The following is a 26,356-nucleotide window of genomic DNA, read 5'->3' on the forward strand; positions in this document are numbered from 1 at the left end:
TTATATTTACCTCAGAACAACAGATGGCTAATGGAGATTTCCACTAGAAATGCTGGGAATTTAAGGTTTGGAGCCAGTAAAACATCCACTGTTAGGTAACTCATGGAATCAAACTGGCCCAGTTACTTCTAGAGTGATTATCTTCTGATCATTGTGATTTAGTCTTAATAGGTATTCAATGATACTTGCTTTAGTAAAACTAATGATTCTTCAAATTTTACTTTAAGTCCTTAAATACAAACACTGATTTGGACCTTTTTTCCCTTAAATTATATGAAATATTTTTTACATTTTATCCTCCAATGCACTTTTGTCAGTTACCACTGGTTCTATGCTGCACTTAGCCTGTCAAATTCCAAGTCTAGGGTTCAAATAATTTAATCACCCAGTTTTCTTACTGCTTTTCAGATTTTTATATCAGTTCAGGTTTCCTGGTGCTAGAAAATGGACTGAGTTGCATATGCATACGTGAACAGGCAGCAGTACTTGCTGGAGTTTCCTCTTCACAATTCTGAAAACTAGTCAGCAAGGCTGAGACCTGCTGTATGCTTGACACTGTTATTCACATGATTTAATCACAGAAGCATACCACAACGTGAATAATGTTTTCCAAATCTATGGTAAATATGTACACTATGCTCTTGAAAACTTAATAAGAAGTGTACTAAACATTACAGGGAGAAAACATGTTGGAGTACTGCACACCAGTAATTTGGCTGGCTATTGCCAGCTATTTCTGAAGGGAAAAACAGAGGAGAAAAAAAAAAACAGGAAAAAGGATTTTGTGTTTGGGATTTATAGGGTTTTTTGGGGGGTTGGTTTGTTTTTTTTTAAATTGTACACAGGTAAATTATGTTAACGTATTTCTCATAGCCAATTTTGGGTCTTCAATCTGTTCTGTATTTAGAAATGCATTTACACACCCCTCAGCAATTATCAGAAGTGGAACGTTTTCAGTGAGAAAAAAGTTTTATGTTGAAAAGTGTCATTTATTCCATTGCTTAAAATATAATTCTATTAACATGTGTGAGGAAGACGACAAAACTTACATGTTACTAAACTTATTTTGCATCAGCGAAGATATAACTGCACCATCTACAGGAATAGTCATTCAAAAAAGGAGTTTGCCAGATACGTCACAGTTTTCTGAATACAAGGGAGACTTGCAGTAGCTCTTGTCATTTGGAAGTAGGTCAGTGAGTGCTAGCAAATTTTGAGTAACAACCCAGTGTTAAAATAAGAGTTGGAATAGTTCAAGCTACTTCACCAACAGGAGAACATTGCAAAGCCCCTCAGCAGCGCACAGAAGTACAATTCATGTGCAGTGTAAAGCTCATGTAGCTTTCAAGCATGAGCCATACAGAAAACCTAAGTAAAATTACAGTAAACCAAAAGTCTGCATAAAACCCATAGAGGTTTTTTTTAACAAAAACTCTCATATGCCTTACAGTGTACCTCAGGTTTTTACCAGGAGTCAATGCTACACATGCCAACAAGGGTCAGGGTACCCTAAAATGACATCTGGAGATATGAAAAAAAATGAATGTAGGGTTGGAAGCACTGAAGAAAAATAAAAAAATCATCTGTCTACACACGGTCAGTCAACAATTCCTAGGGTCACTTCATCAGGGCCTCAGCATCAAGACCTGCTGTAGCCAACACCTTCAAATTTGGAAGAAACATCTTAGTATGGATGTACATTAAAAAAAGATCCCTGGAATGGTCAGCGTTGTACAAGATTTTCCACATCAACTAACCACTCTCCACCAACAAAAATCTTTCTATACCTTCTTAAGGAAGATGACACTTTCTTGTAGGACAGCTAATCCTCATCCTAGTTTCATCAGGATTTCTAACTACAAAGTTGAGAAATTAACGACTCTGGTTGTGTATACTCACTTTCCAAAAAATATCCTGCCTTGTGATACCATGAGAGAGAATCAGTCCTTAAGCAATTGGCATTTTAAACTATTCTCAACAGTTTCTAAATAGTGTTTGAAACAAAGAATCAGAGATCCTTACATGAAGGCTACAAAAGGGAAAATACAGTTTTTCCACAATGTAAGAAATCCAAAAGTCAAATTTGAACAGTAAAATGAAGAGCAGTATAAAAAAAATCTTCAGCAATAGCTTTAATTATTAGGTATTTATTTTTAAGCTTCTCAACAGTAACACAGCTCAAAAGTAGAAAAAAAGAGACAAAGACTCTGCTTTCTGTGGGATTCGGACTTTTTTTCCTCAAGACAACACTAAGCTTCAGGTTATTACTAGTAGAATTGTAGTAATTATAAGATGCTATCATGTACTATAAACAAGTGTTAATGGACTTTCTCATGCTTTTTCCAAGTTAATTAACCTCTATCCCATCTCTATTCAACAGCAGCAGTTAAACTCTCTACTGAAGTGACAATGATTATCCACTATTTTGTTAAAAACAGCCCTTCACCTTCCTTCTTTTACCCCATTTGGAAATGCAATGTGAAATATTAGTTCTTCTTAGCTCTCAAGTTTTAGATCACCCTGAACTTTGAAAAGCCTCTGGAAGCATCTAAGTACCTAAAAAGAAGTTGAACCTAAAGGAAACAAACCCAGCCCCTTGCTAAAAGGTTGGAATAGCAAGTACGCGTATTAAGGTAAAGCAGACAAAGAATCACAGAATAATTAAGGTTGGAAAAGACCTTTAAGATCATCAAGTCCAACCATCAACCCAACACCACCATGCCCACTAAACCATGTCCTGAAGTGCCACGTCTACACATTTTCTGAACACTTCCAGAGATGGCGACTCCACCACCTCCCTGGGCAGCCTGTTCCGATGCCTGACCACCCTCTCAGTAAGAAGCCACAGGGGATATTATGGCTAAATAGTGGAATATTTACCATTTTAGAAAAGGGAGGGAGTGGGTTCTCCTGGCTTGCTACAGGACAGTGATATGGAAAGCAGATCAGAAGACTTCTGCTTTTCTCAGAAATTATGAAATAATTGCTTTACAAGTAAAAAGTAGCAGAGCAAGTTTAAGCAGTTTTAAAGAGGATTTTAAGAATCTGAAGATAAATAACAAAGTAGCCTAACAAGGAAAGTTAAACAGACTGCATAAATTATGTTGGACAGATTCTTTCTAGAAAATCTTATTGTCACAAATGTGACCTACCTATACATCAAAGAAGTGCTGAAGCCTCACGCAAGCAGAAGCAGTTTGGACCAGCTGTCCTTCATTATGGGTTTCTAGCTTAGCTGAGGGTTAGACCCTCAAGTCTCTGCTGACAGATGGTTGAGTAATACTTTATTTCGTTGCTTTTGCAAGAAGGGGCTGGAATGACTGCCTTTGCTGACAGGAATCTTAACAGTAACTTGAATTTGCAATGGTACCTGTTTCTCACAGGTCATCCAATGCAATTTTAGCTATGTAAGTAAGTAGCTTTGAATCTTCCTCAATTTCATCAGAGAGACTTCAGAGTAGCCTTAAGGTCTCAGGCAGACAAGTTGTTAGAGCTTAGTACCAGAGAGGACCTGAGAAACCCAAAAGAAAAATAATAAAATGCATGAAATCTCTCATACTAAGCAGACACCACAGTTAAGTGAACTGAGTGGTCAGTTCAAAGGTGTTTATCTTTTTAATGGGAGTTTAAAAGCAAAATAATTGTCCCTAAGTTAAAATTGTTATTAAGTACCAAGCAATAAGTTATGTTACACCCCTGACAGTATGAAAATAAGCTCCTTTTGAAGAGTGCAGCACTCAGTTTGAAGCTGCTGTTTCTGCAATTATGTGAAGTAGGCACATTCCTAAGAATCCATCAAGTTTATCCATGTTGTCTTTCTGCACTTTCTTGTGAAATATGTCTAATTTTCTTTACATCATATAAACATTAGATATGCAATACCCTCAAAGGGCTCAAAAGGAGAAGCAGAGCCTTCTTCAGCACCTTCATTTTAAATGGATATTTAGGTGAGAATTTCTGTTTAATATTATGCTTCCAATATTCTCCATTAAGGATCACAGTTCATATAGAGCTAATGTGCCAAAAAGAACCCAATGTCTGACCTACGGCAGGAAAAAAGGAAGGGAAAAGATAAAATTTTTGGCCTGGATAGGTCAGGGGGAACAAGTAAAGAAATAGAAATATATAGATATACAAGGCTGTAATTTAGAAAGGGTTCTGAAGATAACAGACATTCCTGCATTTTTGGAATTTTTATTTCAGACAATTCTCTGAAATTTCTAGAGTGACAGTGTGTTAAGGGTCAGATACCATACTGACAGGCTTGCTGTTTTCCAGTAAAAGCTTAGAAAAGCTAGAAGGAAACAAAGTGTAAAAGACAACAAAAAGCTGAAGTAAACTTATAAACAGGCTGTTAGAACAAAAATTATATGTGTACTATCCTTTTCACAGATTTAGCTGAGCAGCTCCCACTAGAAAGTAGAAATATCAAACCCAAATCTATTCGTAACTGTTCTGGAAGAGGTGATTATCCTGTAATATGATAATTTTTGCTGATAATATTCAGGTTGTTAAGATGAGAAATAGTGAAAAAAATATTTACTGACAACACTACCCGAGTGAAAAAAATTGCCGACAAACTTCAATGCTGACACACGTAGAAAAAGATACACGACAAAAATTTTGCAGTGATGGGTTCTCAGTTGATTTTCTCTATCCAAAGGTGAGATACTGGATGTACAGATGGGTCTAAGAGGCAAAATAGCCCCTCTTTAAAATCGCAGAGACATTACATTTTCCAATGAAGAATCCAGGTCTCAAACAGAAAATAGAAAACAGAAGATAGTATGATTTATACAGAATCCCAGACTAGCACTTACTTCTTCAAATAACACTGGAAATACTCATGCTAGTTTCCAGCTGACCTGTTTGTGTTCTGCAAGCATTGTTTTCATACTTCAATTTTATTGTCTATGTATTTTGTCTCTACTGTTTCTCTCCAGTCATGCAATTTATACAAATACAGTCACAGTTTTACTAGTATGTATGTTTTTTTTATTTTACTAGTATGTATACTTAAATCCTTAAATATCTTTCTTTTAACGGTTAGAATAAATTGAACAAATTATAGGGATTGTATCTGCAACAGAGGCTCAGTGTTACAAATAAGGGCCCACATGAAGCATAAAAAGTGAACATAAAAGTGAATTTGTCTTAAAAAAATTTGAAATACTCTCTTATTGCAGACAGCTTTATAATTTTAAAATTTAAGAAAAGCTTTTTATAAGCAGCTGTATAATTTAACATGTTCATCTGAAGTTCATATTTCTAAGCTATTGAGATTTTTTTATGTGGGGAAAAAAAAGGCTGATTTTGTCAGCTTATTGGGAAGTTCTTTAATCTTTTCCCAAATACAAAGGCCTTGCTGCGCACTCGCACCATCGCTCCATTATTCAAAGCTGTTCTTATCTTCTCTATGACTTACAGAACTGCAGCTAACCTTTTTCCTGATAAGACAATGTTGGCTACTGTTATCGGGGAAAAAAGCAGCAAATGTCAATCTTTTATGAAAAAAACGTAGCTTGAAGACTAAACTGTTTATATTATAGCAGACACATCTGTCTACATTTGCCAATAAACTACACTGACATAGAAAACACGTATCATAATTTATACGCTTTATTTAGATGAACATGCTATAGGTTCTACTTGCAGTAAGAGTCAACTTTTAAATTTGTATAACTAACACTGGAGCAACAAAAAAAGAATGACCCTCTAGTAAATTATCTGACTTAAAAGTTCAGATTCAAAAGCGTTATTTTTGCACGAATAGCATGCTTACTTTATATGGAACAGGATATTATTCCTTAAGCCACTCCAAATACCGCTTCAGATTTTAACAGGAAAGCACTGAGCCTATTTTAAAATAGAAATCTTGAGTTAGGTAAGATCAGTCTTAGCAAGAACTCGTTAGTTTTAAGGTGTTACGAAAAAACTCAAAGGTAAACAAAGATTATTCCTGACTTGATTTTACCATTTCTGTTAAAAACTAATATTAAACTAAGTTATGGTTTTCTTTCTCCATATTTTTAAAAGATATTTGTCCCTTTAATTCCCATAGGAATATACATAAAAGCACACATAGCAATCACTGTGGGATAGGCGGGATCTTACAGCTGCGTAACAGGAACTACAGAGAACACCATTTAACTTCAGATCCCGTACTCCGTTAACCACCTATGTGCTGCTCTGCCCGCTGCTAAGACTAGAGTGCTCAAACTCGCCCGGTTATCAGCAAGAGCAGTGACAGGAGCACAGAGATCGGCGTGTTCTGGCCAACAAGCTTCCTGGGTCGCGTAGCCTGCGCTGACCTCAACCGTACAGCCCTGCTGACAAGTCAGGACCTGAGCTACAAAATTTACTGATAACTTCGGTATGCTGCCACAGGCTACAGTTACAATGTCATTTAAATGGACTTAGAGTGAGAGGACCAAAGATGACCTGAGCTAGTGTACTCTGCTGAGTACATCTGGGCTTTAAGTGTCCAGCTCGCTCAGGTAGACGACAACAAAACTCCGTTCCCCCCACCCCCCAAACATTAAATACATAAGTATAACAGAAATAAATAGTCTTAGCATACCTGATGTGACTCATACTGTGAGAAAAAACGCAGAAGACACTGCAAACAAAGAGCTAAATGAGTCATCAAGACAAATTAAACGAGGTGGATTTCTTTCAAGTTAGGTGTGGGTGTGCTGCTGAGGGTCAGCACAGGTCTGAAAGGTCCATTACCTAAAGCCTGAAAACCCACGCTGATATCCATGCAATTTTACATAACCTGTCAAATTAAGTTGCCTTCTCTCATTTACAGGTCTGTGACTTGTACAAGGTTCAAGACAGGGACTGTCACATTCCATCCTCACATTGACTAAAGGTCTATCTATGAAATCATTTGCTGAAGCAATATTACTGTCCTAGCACCGGGACAGTACAGATTAGATAACTCGTAGCACTTTAAAAGCCTGCAAGAAATTACAGAAACAGACTTACTATACAGTAGATAAGGCTGGAGTAGCATGAAGTATACAAACAGTGATCCCTGATAAGGAGAGGACACACAACAGGCTCTCTGAGGAGCTGCAGCAGTGCAGTCTGACTGTCTGGTAAGCTGGTCCTGGTCCTGCCGCTTTTCTCGGGGAACTCCTGCCATTCCTGCCTAGGTGCTCGCTTTAATAGCTGCCTGCAGGGTCAAAACACCCATTTTAAAGACAAAACACGGGACTCTGGAAGAGTTCTCTTTAGATGAGAGAAGGCATAGGCGAGCGAGTGGAGAGGACTAGGGTCTTTAAGCGATACGTGTCTGTTACATCAGTTTAACCATAAGCACCTGAATAAGGCATGGCTGGAACTCCTTTTGCTGTATTTCAGAGGCTTGAAAAGAATTCATTATTTTGTGTACTAATCACTATTTTAGCAGCGAGCTTCTTACTGCACCAGTGTTTCGCTTACTTCTTCTTTTTTACCCCATTACAAAAGAAAGCACTGGAAGATATTTAAAGATGAATGCAGGTGACTGAATGTTGCTAATTCACTGATCAAAGCAGAGTGTTTTCTGTGCTTTACAGAGCTAGGAACAACGACAGTGTTTATTAATTCTGTTACACTTACTACTACCATTTTTTATTATTACACACCCATGTCAAGACTGTCTTTTCAAGAAAGAAAAAGAAAAATATACAGAACACAAAACTCCAGCTGGCCAGCAACACCTTAAAAAAAATTAAAAAAAGAACAATGCTTTAGTTTTCATTGTATTCAAGGTGACTGTGATATCTGTGATGCTAGATCTGACCCCCTATATACCCTAAAATGTTACAGCACTCAAAAATCACCACAGCAGACCTAAAGAAGGTTGGGAAGAGCCTCTCTGAGGAGGTACTATAACAGGAGACAAAGTACCAAAGTATTCACTCACCTCATAAATCATAAAAGAGGCAAATTAACCTGTGTTAGTCCCCAGAAAACGGAGAGTGATGAGCAGTAAGTATTGTAACGCATCAATATCCCAGCCTGTTACTGCCAGAGAGGATAATCACCCCAAGCTCTCTTCTGGGTACCCCCAACTGCTTAGTCCTGCCTTCTCCCTCTGGTGTTGCCTTGACTTTGTGCCTAGCCAGTTCAGTTTGACTGAAATCTGCTTCTCTCTTGCAGCTGGTCTCCTCCCGGCTGAACTGACCCAGTTCACACTGTTCCATGTGCACTGTATCCTGACGGATAAACCGGTTCATTAAGAGGGACAGGCACAAGGTCAGGGCAGAACCTCATGGGAAAGAAGAGGGCTGCCGGTTTTGGCTTATCAAAAATGATGTGCCTCCAAGAAGCTTCTGCAATGGTGGTTTTCTGATTAGCTGACATATGCCCGAATAAGGCCAGAAAGCAAAAGCTGACTTCATGCAGAAGTAAAATACCTGAGATCTTTGACACTCTGTCTGCGAGTCAGAAGGGACCCTAACCCTAAATAGCCGTCCGTGTGGCTGTCAACAAAGGAGGAAAAACATAACAATAATGAAATTATATTAAAATTTGCATTAAATTTGTATTGAACAATTATCATAAATTAGTATTAGCAATTAACATTGGACCATATATTTTTTAAAACAAACAAAAAAAACCCATTCCATCCCCCCCAACTCTCAATATACCTCACAGATCACGCATGCACTGGACAAACTCCCTCTTAAGCTTGCTTACTGTGTTCTGAAGCATGAAATTTTGATTTTCTTTTTTTTTTTTTTAACAGAGAGTTAGAAGTGTTCTGATGAAAACGTGGAGAATGCAGAGGGGACTCCCTTGATCCTGAAAGCGGAACAAAACAAAAAAAGGCTTTGAAAAGAAACACCAATTCAGATTCCAAGTCCAGCCACCTCCTCTTTTTCCACCTATCACTTTGAAGATTAAGTTGTAATCATCATTTTGCCTTGGTCATGGAAAGAGCTATTCCATTGTATTGTCAGTATGATCATCGTATGTTTTAATTTCAAAAGGTTCTCAATATTAGTATACTTTTAATTTTAAATGCACCCCCTTTGTATTTCGTGTTGCTTGATTTTCAGGCACGTTACATTGTGAACCTAACTTTTTAAGCATTGTTTGAGTAAAACATGTCCTGCTGACTTCTGCTGTTTGTTCATACACAGTATTTTTCCTGCTTCCCTTGTAGTTTCATTTTTATTTCATCCAGAAGAATCTCCTGCAACCAGGAAAGACCTCCATCTTCTGGGCATACATTTTTCAAGGCCATAAACATCTCTGTGAGTACTTCAGTTTGCTCTTTATTCCAGACAGCTTCTCTCTCCTTAAGCAAGAAGTGATTCATGATGATGATTATTCTAACTTGTTGCTAAGAAGAAACCGTACCTGTACAGCAAAGCTCACAAATCTTTCCAGAACACCTACAGATCATCGCAGCCTCTCGTAGTTCTAGATCAGTATTAGTTAGTACATATTTATGTCAATCTCTTAAGTTGGGGGCAAGACCATCAGAAAGCTCACTAAATCAAAATCCAAAAGTGTATGAAAGCCATACCTGTAACAAAAATACTTCCACTGAAGTCCAAGGTCATGAAATCAACTATGAAATAACTAAAGACATTAATCTCTTTCAGTGTCCTCCCAATCACTAGAACAATTGCTTTTTTTTTTCATGCTAAAATAATAATTATACCTTTACAGAGGGGAAGGGGTACAAGGATATTTTATACTGAAGATAATCTATGGTCAGTGCATCAACACAGTACTATGCAAGTCAAAGTCAGCTTCAAATGAAAAGTTTTAACAGGTTTTAGTATGACATTCAATCACAAAATACTTAAGAGCAATAAATTGTTTGCTGGTACATCTTCATGAAAAACACTATATGTAATATACAGAATTCAGAAATGTTTCAACAGTGATGTATGAAAAAACCTACAGAAAACTTCAGCCACTGGTCTTAAATTGTTATATCACAGCTTAAAAAGGAATTTGATAAAGTATTCAGGCTAGCAATCTCCCATCATATCAGCACCTATTTTTCTGTAGTTCACAGAAAAGCACAACTACTTTATCTGAAATTATCACAGCTGTCAACTACTTTTATAACTACAAGAAGCTGGAGCTTAAGTTACTACTAATACATAAGCTCAGGTAAGTTCATGAACTTACCCTTTAGTTCCTTCCATAGGTTCCAGTGGAATGGTTTCAATTAAAAGAACTCTTAAAACCAGACTACATTTTTTTCCATTAGCTTTTTTCCTAAGTAATCTTAAAGTGGGCATAAACAATGAACCAAACTGCATAATACTCTCAGGAGGAAAACAAGGGGAATCGCTTAGTTTTACAGTTCGAGAAAGCGGACATAAAGAAGTTACTGTAAATAACTTATGCAATGATATAGGGTTAAAGACTCCATGACATAAGTCAGTCTGATAGGGAAGGTATAGCACATTCAACTTGATCACCTATGAAAAAAACGAACATGCACTGCTAAAAAATAACTGGATAATCTTAATGTACATTAAAACTCACCTATATTGATGGTAATCAAATGCTTTGAACAACATTAATTATAATGTCTCTTATCACTTTACAGTTAAACTAAGGCTGAGAGGAGGATTTGTTTCATATGTTCATAATACAATGTGATCATCTATATGAAATATTATTTCAAATGCCTTACATGTGCATACATGTTTATAACAATACAAAAGTTTTCCAAATATATTCCCTGAATATGGGGTTTGCATTTGCCAGTACATTTTATGGTCATTTTACATAGCAACACAGGAGAATGTTATTTTATTTTAGTTTTTTGTTTAAACACAGTAAAAAAATATAGCTCTAAATCCACAAAAATTGGGGGGGGGGAGGGGGGGGGGGGGGGGGGGGGGGGGGCGGCGACCAAAACCAGAAGCAAATGTAATAAATAGAGCCATTTTAACACTTGAAAACTGTCCCAATTCCAAAATGTAGATTCCCTTTAATCCTATTTTCCACGTTTTTTCAGACACACGTTTGCCCTTTCATTCAGTCAATTCAAACATAAATTAAACAAATGTGCAATAAACAAGTTTTCATGAAGATGTACATTGGGACTTTGCAAAATAACTCCTTTACTTCTAGCTCGCTATGGGCTCAGAGGAAAAAAAAATCCTTCAGCAGTAAAAGACTAACTTGACCCATTCCCCCTCCTGCTGCCCAGTTACTTGTTGCCAGCACAGCATGCTGCTCCAGCTGAAAGCTCAGACACAAATGTTTGTATGCGATGTCATAAGCTGGATCATAGAGCTGATGTGGATAGGGAAAAAAAACAACAAAAAAATCCAAACCAACCAATGTCCCTCACAACGCATTTTCAGAAGAGCATACTTAAGTCACATCAGTTACAAAATATAGTTCATAGCATAGTCAGATGGGAATGAGCAGCAGTGGGAGGAAATCCCTTAAGCTGCCAAGAATTTTAGCTTGGTGAAACTATTCTCAGCATTCATGGCAAGTATTCAAGGCTCTAACTGCAGTTCTCTTAATCCCAGTTCATATTTCAACATGCACTCAATGAAGTGCAGTAACACCAGGTAAGATGAGAACAGGCATACAGGCGTGAAAGTTTATGAAGACCTTGCAGTATGTTTTAGAAATATAATTGTGTCTTTGATGAAAATAGCCTGAGGCATAATATTCTTTGATATTCGTTATGCTAAAAATTAATCATTATAAACCTAACATTGGCAAAATTATATTTCTGCCGATTCCAGAGCTTATCATCAAAAGTTATTTTGCTTTGCACCATCTTAAGTATCCTACAAAGAATACAAAACAGTCCTCTATCACACAGAAATCTGCCTAGATACCACAAAAGCAACATACTATCATTAAACAGTTTTTGCAGATTTAATATCTTTCCTGAAGAAGCGTATTTTGCTGTCTGAGGATTATAAGTGAAGTACTTAGATTTTTTTTTTTTTCACCACATAGAGTGAGAAAAAGATCCTAGAAAGAAAAGGAAAAGGAGCTTTAGGTGGCACAAAGTGTTTGGAAAGATAAGCATAATGCCAAATAAATAATTTTAAGGTGGAATATATTACAACTGAGACTGTTCAAAACAATGGCTAACTTCCAATGTCAAAACAAGCAGCTGATAGAAAAAAGCTGTTTTAACCCCTGTTCACTGATGATTAGTAAAGAATTTTAAGCATCTCTAATAAAAATCTAGCAGCTTCTCATATATTTTGATCAACTTCCTTTCCTCTTTCTCCAGAAAAACTAACCTTTGCAAGGCAAGAATGCACTTCTCAAACCTCAGTATGTCCATATCCTTGATTTTAGCTTTTCATTACTACAATAAAATAGAATAGTTCCATAGATCAAACAAAAAAAGCCAATGAGCAAGGGAAGGGGGTGGGGGGTGGAAAGGAACAAAATAGACATTAGAAAAAAAAATTGTGTTTAGTATGAGCAATAGCTTTATAGGCTGGTTATATCACAGGCTGCAATAGCAAATTGAACAACACATAAAATTTGCTGTGAAGCCATATGGGCACCAGACAGCTATCCCCTCAACTCAACACATACTGTTGTTTAAGAAATTAAAAAGAATAGCTCATCTGAAAGAACTATCACCTATCTGATCTTCCACAAGGAGAGAAGAAAACTGCCACTCTCATCAGGTGGAGTGAGTCCTGAAGTCTCTAAACTGAAGACTAAACTGAAGTCACAACACTACATGCTACCAAGCAGCTTGGTCATGGGTTAACATTTGCTGCATCAGACGCCTTCAATGATAAATTCCAGTAACGCGAATCATTTATACTGACTAACTCTTCTCAGCTTTGCCGTAACATTGACAAACAGTAAATCCATACTCTGGTTCCTACTACGAATATTATCAAATATCATACAGAAAAATTATCTTCTTTAACACAAAACCCTCTTCGAATCCAAGGCAAAGAGGAAAATTTAAAGAGCAGTACTATTTCAAAATATTTTATAATTACTGGTTTCAATCAATACCTTTAACTGTATAGGAATAGACTTTTTTCTACTTTGGCAGTTACGTTGTCTAAAGATTTCCACAAGATGGTGCTGCAGTCCTATTTTAGAAAATGCCACCTCTGTTGAATTACTCTAACATTCAGAAGAAAACCTCATTTCATTTCATTGCTAAGATAATGAACAGTGATTTGCAAGGTCTTTTTTAATTTAAGGGTCCAAAAGTTCACATCATTTAAGTTTCCCTTTTTTTTTTTTTTTGAAAGAACTGGAAAAGTAAGTTCTGTTGCAAAAGTCCAAAAACCCTCAACTAAAGTTTATTTAACATAATGGATCACTGTATGTTCTTCTGTTTGTACGTAAAATAAAGTCAATTTATATTCCATATGGCTATAGAAAAAAATCATAATTATTGTTAAAACATATAAATCACTTCTTACAGTACAATGTCAAACACCTGCTTTTACCTACATTTGCAATGTCTGCCAAAAAAAATCCACTGGTTTCGTGATACCAAACTCCAAAAATTTTTTAGGTGAAGTATTAGAGCACAATGAAACGTTGATATGACACTACCAATTCACAAAGAGTAATAAATAAATATATAAATCTAATCAAACCTCACACATCTGTGGTTTGATTATATAATGTTTATGGAAGTCTTACATCTACTTACGTCTCTAAAGAGAAGTTTTAATATGGCTTCGAATCATAAAAGTGTTGTGTATCTTTTTGTACTGGATGGTCTCCATCTGTGCTTCTGGTCTTAAAATGTGTTGGGTAAGAGCACTAAAACACTCAACACATCTTTTGCAGTCAAAGTCTGTGGACTTACTTGCACATTTTAGTGTTTAGGATCAAACTGACCCTCACTTTGTCAGTGTTAATGGAAGCCATAATGTGTTGGTGCTCTCCAGTTCAGCATGAAAATTTATATTTGAATAAAAAAAGAGAAAAGGTACATATTTAAAATTGTGTATTTAAGTTTTCATTAAGACTTATTCAACACTACAGATGGTAAGATGGTATGCAAGAAAGCCTCTTGGGTGCAATATGCAAGTCCCAGCTGGAATGTTTCCAACAGGATGTAAACCACGGTCCTCAAGCTTGCACTTTAAAAAACATATTACTTAGCAGACTGCTAACAAATGTCAACACAAAAATACACTGCTATCATGACTTCACTTTACAAAAACGGGGGGGGAAGCTATTTGAACAATTTTTAAAACCAAAAATCAGGGACAGAGGGATGGAAATCAATACACATATGCATTAGAAAATATTTATTCAAAGCAATAAAAGCACTGGTGACCATTACAAATTTGATATATTAAAAATTTAATGCTATACAAACATACATATTAGTTCTGATATCCGTAAGTCTACAGAGACCAAGTCTGATGACCTGTGCTTTCAGGTCTTCTCGGAGGTGTTGCTTGAGGTTTTCAACAATTCTGAGGTTTCTTCAATTCTGAAAATAAAATTTTGTTTACACACACACTTATTAAAATGTGGTAAGAAATAACTGACTTGCCTTTAACTTTCTAATGAATCCAAAATACTAACAAGCAGAATGAAACCTTAAGTTTCCTCTCATCCCCCATTTTCCATTGCAATTGGTTTGTATTTTAAATGCCTACCAAATATCAATAAACCTTAAGTATACATAAAGAAGGAAGTAACCCACACAGTAAAATTAAATTACAAAATAGGCTACAGCTTCAGTTTCAGGCCAGGCACCTCTAGAATAGAAATCTCTTGCTAGAGAAACATTATACAGCAATGCATTTCTTCAAGTGTAATAAAAACATTTCTTACCAAAAAAAAATTTCATAACACATCTCAGGACTAGTATCAAATATACCTTAATACAGTCATCACAATGCTCAGCCTGAAATTGGTTTTACTTTTCCTTAAATAAAAAAAGACTTACGATTTTGTAGTCATTTTTCAGGACGAAAAGTTGCAAGTACCAGGAAATTCCTATCAGAAGCTAAATAATATTCCTATTCCTTGTCAACTAGATTCTAAACACTCTTTAATCTCTAGTTAATACTATTAAGAATGCTTTCTATTGCTTTTTAGAAAACAAAACAGTTACTCATCCCACAAATACAGAACTGTAAGTGGATTTATTATCCAGTGGAGTCATAAGGAAATGCCACACCTGATGTAGAGACCTTTGAGGTTTGGAACACATATGTACTTTCTCTATATGCCTTAGTCCAGTACAACTCCCTCCCGGGAAATGAATTCCTGCTGCCCTTTCCTATTACTTACATTTTACTTATCCTTTCCATTCTTTGTCTTGTTGTCTCCTGCAATTTAAAAGCAACAAAGTTACTGAACTCTTCAAAGCTAACATTCTTCAGATGGACTTTCAACCTGAAAAATTCATAGAGAAAATGTGACTTTAAGCACTGTTTACATATCAAAAGGATTTTTATGAGACAGACCAAGATGTAGTTTTGCATAGTTTCCTTGTTTTTCACTACTAGTATATACAACTAAAACGAATGCTTACTTGTTCCTTTGACCTCAGAAAGGAAATCAACTAAGCATTTGCCAGTTTTACTTACCTTTGAAATGTCTGTCAGACCACGAGAATTAATGGCCATGGCTTTGGGAGATGGGTCTGTGGATAATAGTGAACTGTATCCAGACGACTGATGAAGACTCTCTGGCATCTCCTCCTTCCTCTCTGTATCTATGGAGAAATATTCATTTTTACATCACCTTTGCCTTTTTGCTCTCTTATTGCAAGGTCAGCTATCAAATAGCTTGATTTACAGTATGTAATAACAGACGAGAATGCATTGTTTAGAGATGGAAAAAGAAAAGCTACCCGTGAGGGTCCAAAATAGATTTCTCATTTTCTTAAAACAAGGTCAGTGCAGTATACTATGTAGAACACACACAAGATAAATTCCAGAAAGATTACTACGAACATTACCTTTATCCTGATTACAGCGCAATCAACACTTAAGAAAGTCTAATTATTGGGTCAAACATTTAATAGTAGTTTCAGATAGTTTACATTATTTTTTTGTAAACTGCCTGTTCAAACACATCTTTATGCTAAGTAACCTGTCTTACAAGGAGCAGAAATATAAACAAAAACATCACCTTCTTGTTTAGCTTAAAATATGTATCAAGCTCTTGCTGTCTCCCTAGCTCTCCTCCCGTTGGGATAGGTTTAGCATCCACTCATCAGAAAGAAACTTCTTTTCCACTAGGAAACCTTTGATAGTCTTTGCAATTTTAGAACACTATTGTCAGGGAAGTGAATTTAGTATTTAGAAAAAGAGAAAAAAAAGTGTTCCCATATCCTTGTTTTTAGTAAGGTCACCATCTATAGATCACACCTTTGAAACATGCTTAGCTACACTATTCTGTATTTCAAAAAAATCACATTAAATTCTTTTTAATCAATTAAAATTAAAAAGTATTTCTTCTGTACAACTGTGGCTCCTGAAGAGCACTCTCACCAAAAAGAGTATCAAAGCATTCTGAGCACTGTACATCTCAGATGGAAGAGTTAAGACTGGCTGTGTAACTTACATGACTCAGTAAATTTTAGGCACTCTTTAGCAAAAAAGGAATAACAAATTCAGAAGAATTCTAGAAGTCTGAAAATATGAAAATTCTCTTTTAAAGACCATCAGCCTGCTTGCTGACTGTGAAGTCCTCAAGTGCCAGTAACATACCATTAAAATTCTGAAAGGAAGTAAACGTGTTGCAAGCTTTCTAAGGTCCGTAAAAAGAAGGTGCCATTTCTGAAACTTCAAAATTAAAACAACCTTTGACATAACCAAGAAACTTCCTTCCTAACATCCATGGAAATGGGATTACCGAGATTCCCCTTTAATTTCAATGCAACAGCCAAACACTGGACAAAAATGCCAAATAAGTGAGAATGGGAAATAGAATATCCTCCTTACTACTGCTGGTAAGAATATCAGCTGCCATAGGAGAAACAGGCCAAATTAATAGAGAATGATGCAAGGTAAGGGCTAAAGAGCTACCATTGAGGAAGACAGAAGAATTACTGATGGCATGGGGAACATTTTTAATTTCTTTCCCACTTAAGGCTGTTTCATTTACTTCTTGTATGTTATCAAAATTAAGTTAGAAATGGAAGAAAAAGATTTTGTCTTGCTCTTCAAATAAGAAAGTTTAGCAAAAATGCTTGTTGGCTAGCTGCTAACAGCTTCAAAAGGGATGAAACTATAGAGAATGTTCAGCAGCGAGTTGAAAAACAACATGGATTATGAATGAAAAAGCCCTGATTTGTCCTGAGCCCCATTATAAAAGTAAAAAAAAAAGCATGATAAATGTGACACTATTATTTAAAAGCATGCCAGCAAATATATTCCCTTTTGTGCTTACAAGTAGCTTCTTTTTAAAACAATATAACTTCTTCAAAGTGCAGCTAACATTATTTTTTTCACAGCTTTAACTATAGCACCTTAATTAAAATTGCATCTTTGAGACTTTTAGTAGAGTTATTTGTAACTATTAATTACTATACTATATATTTTCATTAATGCTTTAAAAACTGTTTCAGTAAATAAAGCTTCTAAAGAATAAATTACAAACATGAAATGACTAGCAGGTTAATTTCTAATTTGCAGCATGCATTTAAATTCAGAGGTTACTAAATTGCAATTGCCTACTTAAAAAACACTACTTTAGTCAAGGTCAGCGAGAAGTGTTTAGCATATGATGTTAATTAAAATCATTAATACTCACCAGGAGAAACTGGAGTCCTACTAGAAGTACATTCTTGGCTTATATTGCTGAACTCTGTAGATAAGTCTCTCTGAAATACAAGTTACTGTATGTTAGCCAGACACCCTGTTTAAATCATCTTTTGACTGAACAAAAGTATATGTAAGTACTAATTATGTATGCATTTGCTACGCCATCCAGATATGGCACTGGACAAATATCTTTACACACCTAAAAAATTGAAAATTTCCATACATACTTTGCATTAAAAAACTAGTCTGTTTCAGGTGGGCTTTTTTAATACCAATATTGCTGTTCATAAACAGGTCCAAATATAGTACATATAACTTAGGTATGAGTAGAACGAACAATCATACTGTTCTAGGCCTGAGCTAACAATTACATCTTGATGTTGGCTACTGTTACCTTAACAAAAATAAGTGTACCTTCTCCTTCTGGTTGATATTCAGAAATGAGGCTCCTTGGTCATAAAAAATTATCCTATAGCTGAACTGAAATTCATTCCACTTAAATGCTTAGAACTCAAAACTCTATTTTAAGCTAGTTTCCCAGGCTCCTAAATGAGACACAGCTCTTTTAAGAAAGGTTCTCAGCTGAACTCAATCTAGCTTAGAAAAGGTTGTTTATAAACAAGGAAACAAAATTAACATTGTACTAACAATGTTTGAGTGCAATTTTCTAATTTCAAAATAAAAACCCCAACACTCATAAACAACATCTAGACTTTTTCCACCAATGAGTTATCGTAATGATTTGAAATCTCAGCCTTTGATAAAGTATATATTTTATATACTGGAGTAACTAAGTTCATAGAGGAATATTATACCCACATAAGTGAACGAGGGAGAAATAATAGGTACTGTGTGTGAAGAAGCTGAAAAAAACTGTAATAATGGATACCTCTAAAAAATTTTAAAAGAAAGAAACAAAAAGGGTATCTGCACTGACGACTACTGCTCAATTCCTTTCATTGAAATGGATTTGTAGCTTTCAGACTTTCCCAGAGCTAAATGCACAGCTGCTGCTACTTTGGCAGCAGTGCAAGACAGATCTTACTCAGAGTGTTCCTGCTATGTTGGCTAGATGCCAACAGTTCCCTGAAAAATGCAAGAGTAAGAAGAAAGGAGTAATTCTGAATTGCTTCTATATCTGTGAAGCACAACTTGGATGGAATTTCATGAAACAAAGAAGCAGCAATTCTCTGGCCCAAAGGATTATTTCTTGGCAGTTTTCAAACGCCTATTGCAAAAAAGTTAGGGTTTTGAAGACTTTTTTTTTTTTTAATATAAAAACCAGCTTCTTTTGCTTTGAAAGAAGTCAAGCAACAATGCCACACACAAACTAAATTCAAACTTGTTTCTGCAGACGACTTCTTTCAGAAACATGCAGTACAGAAATTTAATTATCCTACTGGAAATTTTTGAGTGATGTTATGTATTTTCCAAGTATTTTCCAAATACTATTCCAAACCTTTGAACACTGCAATAAACATGTTACTGAAATAATAATAAACCAAATTTACAGAAATAAAAGAACAAGCCTAGTCTGAAACACAAGCTTTCCTGTGCTGCTACCATCATAAATGCAATAACTGTCTCTTGAAACAGGAGCAAAACACGTCACAACTGTAGCACTTTGACGCATTTAAAAATGCAATGAATATCATGGACAAGAAACAGAAAGAAGGGGAGAGGTGTGCAAAAAGGAGAAAGACCATCAATTAGGCTAGAAATTTCAAAGAGCCACAAAGTAAGAATACGACTGAAATAAGAATTAACTTTTCCATTAACCTTGTATTTTCCATCAAACGTGCCATCTATTTTTGTCAACATTAGTTTTATAGAATAAAGACTTAATCTTCCAAAGAGGATATCTGTATCTGAGTAGAGTTCTGAGAATTAAAAAATAGATATTCAACTGTATCAACAGCAACATTTGTAGGCCAGTGTAAGAAATTCAGAATAATGCAGACCAGAATAAGGAAACACTTAAATGTGTCACTAGCATAATGACATTAAGCTTTAAAAGACAGCATAATTAAGAGTTTTCAAAAGCTTCCTTCTACAAGTTTGCTAGGAAATAAGAACACACACAGACATTACTAATGAAAACAGGCTTAGCTACACCTGCTGTTCCTGCAAGGAAACAATTTCCAACGGAGAGCTTTGCTTCACAGAGCATGAGAAAACAACAGAACTTAACAGTTAAGAAAAAAAATACCACCAACTCCATAAACAGCACTTCCATTCACATCGTACCTTTAAAAACAGTGAAAAAACATGAAGAGCAGAAACCGCCTGACAACATTGTGTCTGGGCAATTTTTGTTGTAGAAGAAATACAGAATTTAACATACCTTTTTGGATTGCAACAGCAGTTCTGTTTCAAGAAGCAAAACTCGACTCAACAAGTTATTCCAGTCCTTCTCATCTATGATCACCTTTCCCTTCAGTTTCTCTTCTAGAACACACAGTTTATTTTCCATCCCATCTAGCTTATGAAGCTTTTCCTGGCAATCAGAAAGCTGCCTCTTTAGGAACTCAATCTGAGAGTTACCTTCTACAACCTGAAAATATGGATAAGAACACATGTCCTCTAATTTCAAAACAGATACAATTCATTGTTCGATCAATGAAATTAAGTGGAATCTTCCTCAAGCTCAGTAACCACATTCTGCTACATTAGAAAATTATTTTTCTTTCAGAATTGCCATAATATGCCTATTCATGGAACTCAGCTTTTAAAGAAACTGTTGATAGAACTGGCTATTGAAAGGACAGTACAATTTAAGAGACTTTTTTTTTTTCAACTTTTCCAATATATTTATTATATATCTATTAGCTATACTTATGGAGTATCCAGCTATCTTTTTAAAACCTTTATCCCTTCAGAAAAGCCCTGTAAGAAAAGTTAAGAACTCATGTGGACAACATCTTAAAAGAAAAGTTCTTACTTGTTCACATTTAACTTCCACATCATCATGATCTAGGTACAATTCTTCTTCATTACCTCCCTGTGCTGGAAGGGGTAGTGGAAGAAGGTCACCACTAACTTCATTTCCTGAGTGCCGTTCTACTTGAGGCTTCTTTTGAACATGTTAAAAAAAAAAAAACAAAACACTGGCGTTATTCATTACAAGAACATTTCAATTCATCAGCCAAGTAACTGACACAAAAGATCTATCCTTTTACTATTTGTTTATTTATTTAAATCTGACAATCTTATCCCAACTCATTGCAAAACACAGAAAGCAACTGCAGGCAGATTAATTTAAAAGATCATATAGACATGAAAGAACTGTAAAACAAATATGCGCAGACTTTACCATATGTACTGTGTACCTTGGTTCCCTTCCATAAACAGCAATGAAGGCAATGTCCTCTCTTATTGGAAGTGTTGTTGTTGGACTGGGAGGTATGAATCTCACTGTATGTATTAACATATGTATAGACAGTTCCAACATCAAAACCACCACTCAAGCATTCAGGAAAAAAAGTTTAACTAGGAAGATTAGAACTCTCTCAAGTGTGAGCAAAATAGCCTACTAGCTATTTCATTTCCTTTGAATGCTTCCCTTAGAGAGAACAAAATAAGAGACAGATTTTGCCTTTATTTCCAGGTAGGCCAAGTCCTATGATCACTACCTGCCACAAAACAAAACAAATTACCTATGATTAAGAACCCACAATTACTAGTTTTGTGCAGCATCTTAACACTTATACATTCCTAGACGTCTTAGTGTAGCTCAAACTCTCCTCTTCTAGGGAATTCTTAACACACTCGCATATCTCTCCATTCAGTTCTACCATTCAACAACCAGAAGTGCCAGATAAGTCATTCCAAATATTTTCTTTGTGAAGTTTTCCTCACTGCTAAAAGCAGTATTTTCGTTCTAAATACAAATCACCAACATGTAATGGGCAGTCACAGTCCTAAAAGTTTTGTACAGTTTTACTTTGCAGCCTTTCAGCAGATAATACTAGGAAAGCTGTCTCCTCCACCGGCCAAGAGTAGGGTAACGCGTAAGATCAAGGGTTACTCTTGTAAAACCAAAGCCAAGAGGAATGTTATACAAAGAAACCTTTGCTGCACAGAATCAGACAAAAGAGCAAAAAGTGTTTTGAAAGCTATGTTGAACACACTGCAATGTTAGGCCAAACACACTTCAATCTCCAAACAGGATGTATATTCTTTTTCCAACTGCATTTTCATTGTCATTGCTGTCCCTCCAATTTGATATAATTCAAATGGCAAACAACAGTACCAGATCATTACCACCAAGACTTTGAGATCAACTACTCAGTAAAAGAGAGAAGCAATATCCTCTATTTTTCAGCTATTATTTCAGTCAACCAAGCTTTTGGGGGAGTGGAGGGGGGGAACCAAAACCACACTGGTCTGGTCAAGCATTAAAACCTAAATGAAAGCACATATTCCAGAAAGAGCCTGACTTGCTACAAACGAGATTAACCTTTAGACATACAACATAAAAACTATTTTCATACCTGTTTGGAATTTGGAGCACTGCCACTGGGATCAGCAAGGACATTAACACAATTTGACCATACTTCACATTTAAAAGATCTGGCTTTTTTCCTCATTTGGGATTTAACCTTCAAAGTGAAGAGGAAAAAATATTACGCTTCTAACACAGGAATATTTTCCGGGGTGGGGGGTGTGACAAGGGGATGGGATGACACACCCGATTTTCTGTCATCATTAAGAGGCAGAATATTGCATGGCACCCACACAAACACGTTTAAACCTCTGCAGTACAATAATGTCTAAAAAAAAAAAAATTACATATGACACAAATTTACAGAAAAAACAGAACTGGAAGTGAATGCCATATTCATACTCTCATTAATGCCTATGTGAGGCTGCATCAAAGCTGGTCATAAATAGAAAACGTGCACCAGAGTTGAAAGACAAACAAATATGAAAAAAATGTAGTTATGCTCCCAAAGAGACAAATGAAGCATACAAAAGTTCCGAAGACTCTTGTGAATTCAAAGGAAACAAAATCCTGTAAAATATGAAGATTGAAAATTCCTTTTATGAAAGCACAGATTGATGCACAGCATACACTGATAAAAAATAATGCCTTTACAATGTAAACCAAATGTGATTAATGAAAGTAATCAGATTTGAGATGTATACCACTGAAACCAATAAAAGTGTCATCTTCTAATTAAGTATTACCAGAACTTCAACATATCAGATTTTAAAAAAAAGCAAAACCATATACCTGCAAAGTCTATCAAGTTACACAAACATTCACTATGTCGAGAAGTGTTAAAAGAAAATATATCACTTACTGCAAAGATACCAAGTACTAGATTTATCTTCCTTCTAATATTTTTTGTTTATACTATGAAGCATTGGCAGTTTCATGACTGTTGTATACTCGATAGCACTTAAGCATCTTACAATGGAACTTCATACTAATTTTCACCCTATTTTGACCATCAGCAATGCTGCATCTTCAAACTGATCTTCAGCTTCTACCTGCAGCATCAAGCATATCAAAAGAAACTTATAATAAGGTTATCATTTAATCAGTACCTTATTTGAGTTACTTAATTCCTTATGTTTTTTCACCACACAGTTGATAATGTCACAAACAATCTGCATTTTTCTTTCCGCAAAGCCAAACTGAAGAAACTGCTGTTTTGTTAAAATCGGTTTATATTGAAATTGATCTCGAAGAAGCTGCAACAAAATAAGACTTCTCTTTCAAAATTACCATAAAATTTGTTGTAGGCATGCTCAGGTTCTTATTTTTCTACAATCTTTACTTTCATTCTGCACTTCAGCAGTTAAACCTTTCCTCATTTGGTTATTTATATAGTCTCAGCTGTTTCTTCTAACTAGATTTTCAACATCCCTCATCCAGAAACATTTCATTCACATCACTCCTGTAAAGTTTAACTCACAGTCTTAAGATTAATGAAATGATTGTAGACATTAATATTGAAAAAGTTAAACAAAAACTTTCCAAAATGAATGCACAATGAAAAGTTGTATTGATCTCAGCAAATGCGTCAGAGGGCTATGTAAGGCTCCCACAGAGCCCCTTTGTAAAGGAGTCTCTGTCCTCCTCAGATGGAAAACTAGTCTGAATAAGCTAGTATCAAGCCACCTTTTATAAAAATGTGCTTCTGCTTCTGGATATTTTTAAGAGTAGTTCAAAATTATTTTCATTCAGTTAAGAATTTGATTCAAATTTATAAACTGTTAAGTATTGGACTTTATATATTAATATGGCATGGTGTTTTAAAATAGCTGTATTTCTTAATTGTGCTTTCACTCACTACAATTATTGAAGTTTGCTGTGATTTTTTGCTGGTTATGATTTCTTCTAAGGTCACTTCTATAAATCTTACTGTGTAATAAATATTTCAGTATTCTTCAAAACTAACATAAAATAACAATATTACTGTTTCTGCAATTGTCTCAAAATTGAGATTTGGCTAACAACATCCATCCTTATTTTCATTAAAATCTAAATATAGACTTGCTACATGGTGACTTACTACTCATCTTAAATCCTAACAGAATTACAGTTCATGCTCATTGACAAAAAAATTCTACTTTCTAGTAAAACTCATACTAGATGTTCAATTTTTATGAGGCCATACTCAAAACTGTGTCTATTCTGTGAAGAACACGAAGAGAGATACCTTATAAATAGCTTCAATAAAACGCAAGTCACTCTTTGCTGTGAGTTCCACATCGCACTTTACCAAAAGCTCTGCTATGTAAGTTGAAAAAGATGTAAAAGAATAGCTGATGATAGGTAAAAATGCAGCTGGATCACCTTTTACTAACCTAGTGAGAAACAAAAGTATTTTACACAGCAGAAGATAACAAAAGCCTTTCATTACATGAATTCAAACATTTAACTTGAAAGGTGTTTTAATATAGGCAGCATGTTATACCCAAGTATCTCCTTCATTTCAAGTTTTTTTTCCAGTTATATCTCATTCAGCAGTCTCTGCTGTTATCTGTAAAATGCTCAAAACAACATTTTTATGACCCTCATATAATTTTAACATTGTCAAGTTTAAGCCCACTAGCATTTCCAGCTCAACGTTCAACACTTTTTTTTTTAATCTTTACAGTATGAAATTTCCCGAAGAAAGTTTTGCTAGCACTTACAATGAAATTATAAAGGTGAGAAAGAAAAGAAAAAAAAAAAGATAAAACCAGCAGAACAAAGAGCAGGATTGTGATATACTTCAAGATTATTCTAAGGATTGCTCAGAACAGCAAAATTGCATCCTTTTATCTTCCAGTTCACATGTATCAAACCCCAACTTCCCACAGACATATGCTCTGCTTACTCATCGCTGGGTGCAATGCTTATATTTATACATATCTTGTTTATGCATCTTGCTGTCAGGTATTAGTATAAATATATTCACACTGCCACTTACACTGTATAATCCACATCTCTTGGATAATTTAACAAGCGAAGTCCGTGTTCTATTTTTCTTAAACTTCCTTTTAGGTCTCCTGTTGCCATTATTCCAAATGCTATTCTTCTTTCAGATTATGAAACAAATGTAACATGGTACATTTGCCTCCTTAAAAAAAAATGTACATAAAAATTACAAAATGCAACAGAATTATCACTGAAATGCAAAGATTTTTCTTCTCTTTTCTAGACGCTATTTCCAAAGTGTTACAACACAACACAGAGCTATGACTTGACACCAATTAATATGTCATTGTCTTCATTCATCCTAAATAGGATCAAGTAGTAATCCTCAATCTGATCAACTATCAAACATCTTTAAAGATGAAGACATCTGAAAGCATATTAAGAATTCAGGGCCAGCTAAATCCACTAAAAATGAGTGAAAACAAGTTTCTTCACTGTTTCAAAGGAGCAGAAACTCTACAACCAGTGAAAACCTTTTGCATTGTCCAGTTTAGAATGCTTCTTATTCTTTTGGCCAGTGAGCTTGGGGCCAAATGAAGAAGACAGCAATGTTTGGATGTGTAAACATCAGAAGGCAGGACTAGCAACTCATCAGAGACAACACTTCTCTATTTAGACAACCCATTAAATACACTTAAAATTGTTTAGGGAGAAGAGGGTTACAGACTGCCTAGATATTTCAAAATAGGTGCTAGTTTATTCAGTTGGTAACCAAAAGGTCCCTGTTTAACTTCTACATTGTAACACACAAGTTAAGAACCCACTTTTAATTTATCATGGGCTTTTCTCCACAGAAGAGAGAGACTTGTCTAAGGACTCGGTGCAAATTACAAAAAGGTGTCTTTCTCCCTACATCACTATCCTGCAAGGAAACTGAAGGCTTCAAGAAAGGGGGCATGGGGTTTATGAGTATTATTTACTGCATATTGGAACCATTTGTTCATAAGCAACCAATATTAGCTCTTCTCCAACACGAGACTTTAAAAGCACAGACTGGATGATAGCCCAGCTCTTAAGTCACAACTGAAAGCAAATGGTTTGCATCTTAGCAATCTGGACAGACTGATAGAAGCTGAGAAAGTCTATTAGCAAAATGCCAAATTCTGTGGGTTTTGAATGGTTCAGAGAAAAAACAAGGAGTGGGGGAAAGAAACTAAGTTAGTTAAAGTACAGAAAGTTGACACCTCACAAA

At 35.5% G+C, this 26,356-nt stretch overlaps 1 protein-coding gene across 1 annotated transcript; it reads right to left on the reverse strand.

The window, feature by feature from the left end:
- Positions 1 to 14,253: 14,253 nt before the first annotated feature.
- CEP44 (centrosomal protein 44kDa) lies at positions 14,254 to 25,245 on the reverse strand. The gene is made up of 10 exons (XM_010289395.1): positions 25,157 to 25,245; positions 24,401 to 24,548; positions 23,283 to 23,429; positions 22,223 to 22,330; positions 20,671 to 20,802; positions 20,074 to 20,283; positions 17,719 to 17,788; positions 15,546 to 15,673; positions 15,247 to 15,284; positions 14,254 to 14,437 (listed from the first exon to the last, which is right to left on the reverse strand). The coding sequence occupies exons 1-10, from the start codon at positions 25,243 to 25,245 to the stop codon at positions 14,380 to 14,382; spliced, it is 1,128 nt and encodes a 375-aa protein (XP_010287697.1). The 3' UTR covers positions 14,254 to 14,379.
- Between the last annotated feature and the right edge of the window lie 1,111 nt (positions 25,246 to 26,356).

This window comes from Phaethon lepturus, unplaced genomic scaffold, assembly GCF_000687285.1.
Source record: "Phaethon lepturus isolate BGI_N335 unplaced genomic scaffold, ASM68728v1 scaffold2156, whole genome shotgun sequence".
Lineage (NCBI taxonomy): Eukaryota > Metazoa > Chordata > Aves > Phaethontiformes > Phaethontidae > Phaethon > Phaethon lepturus.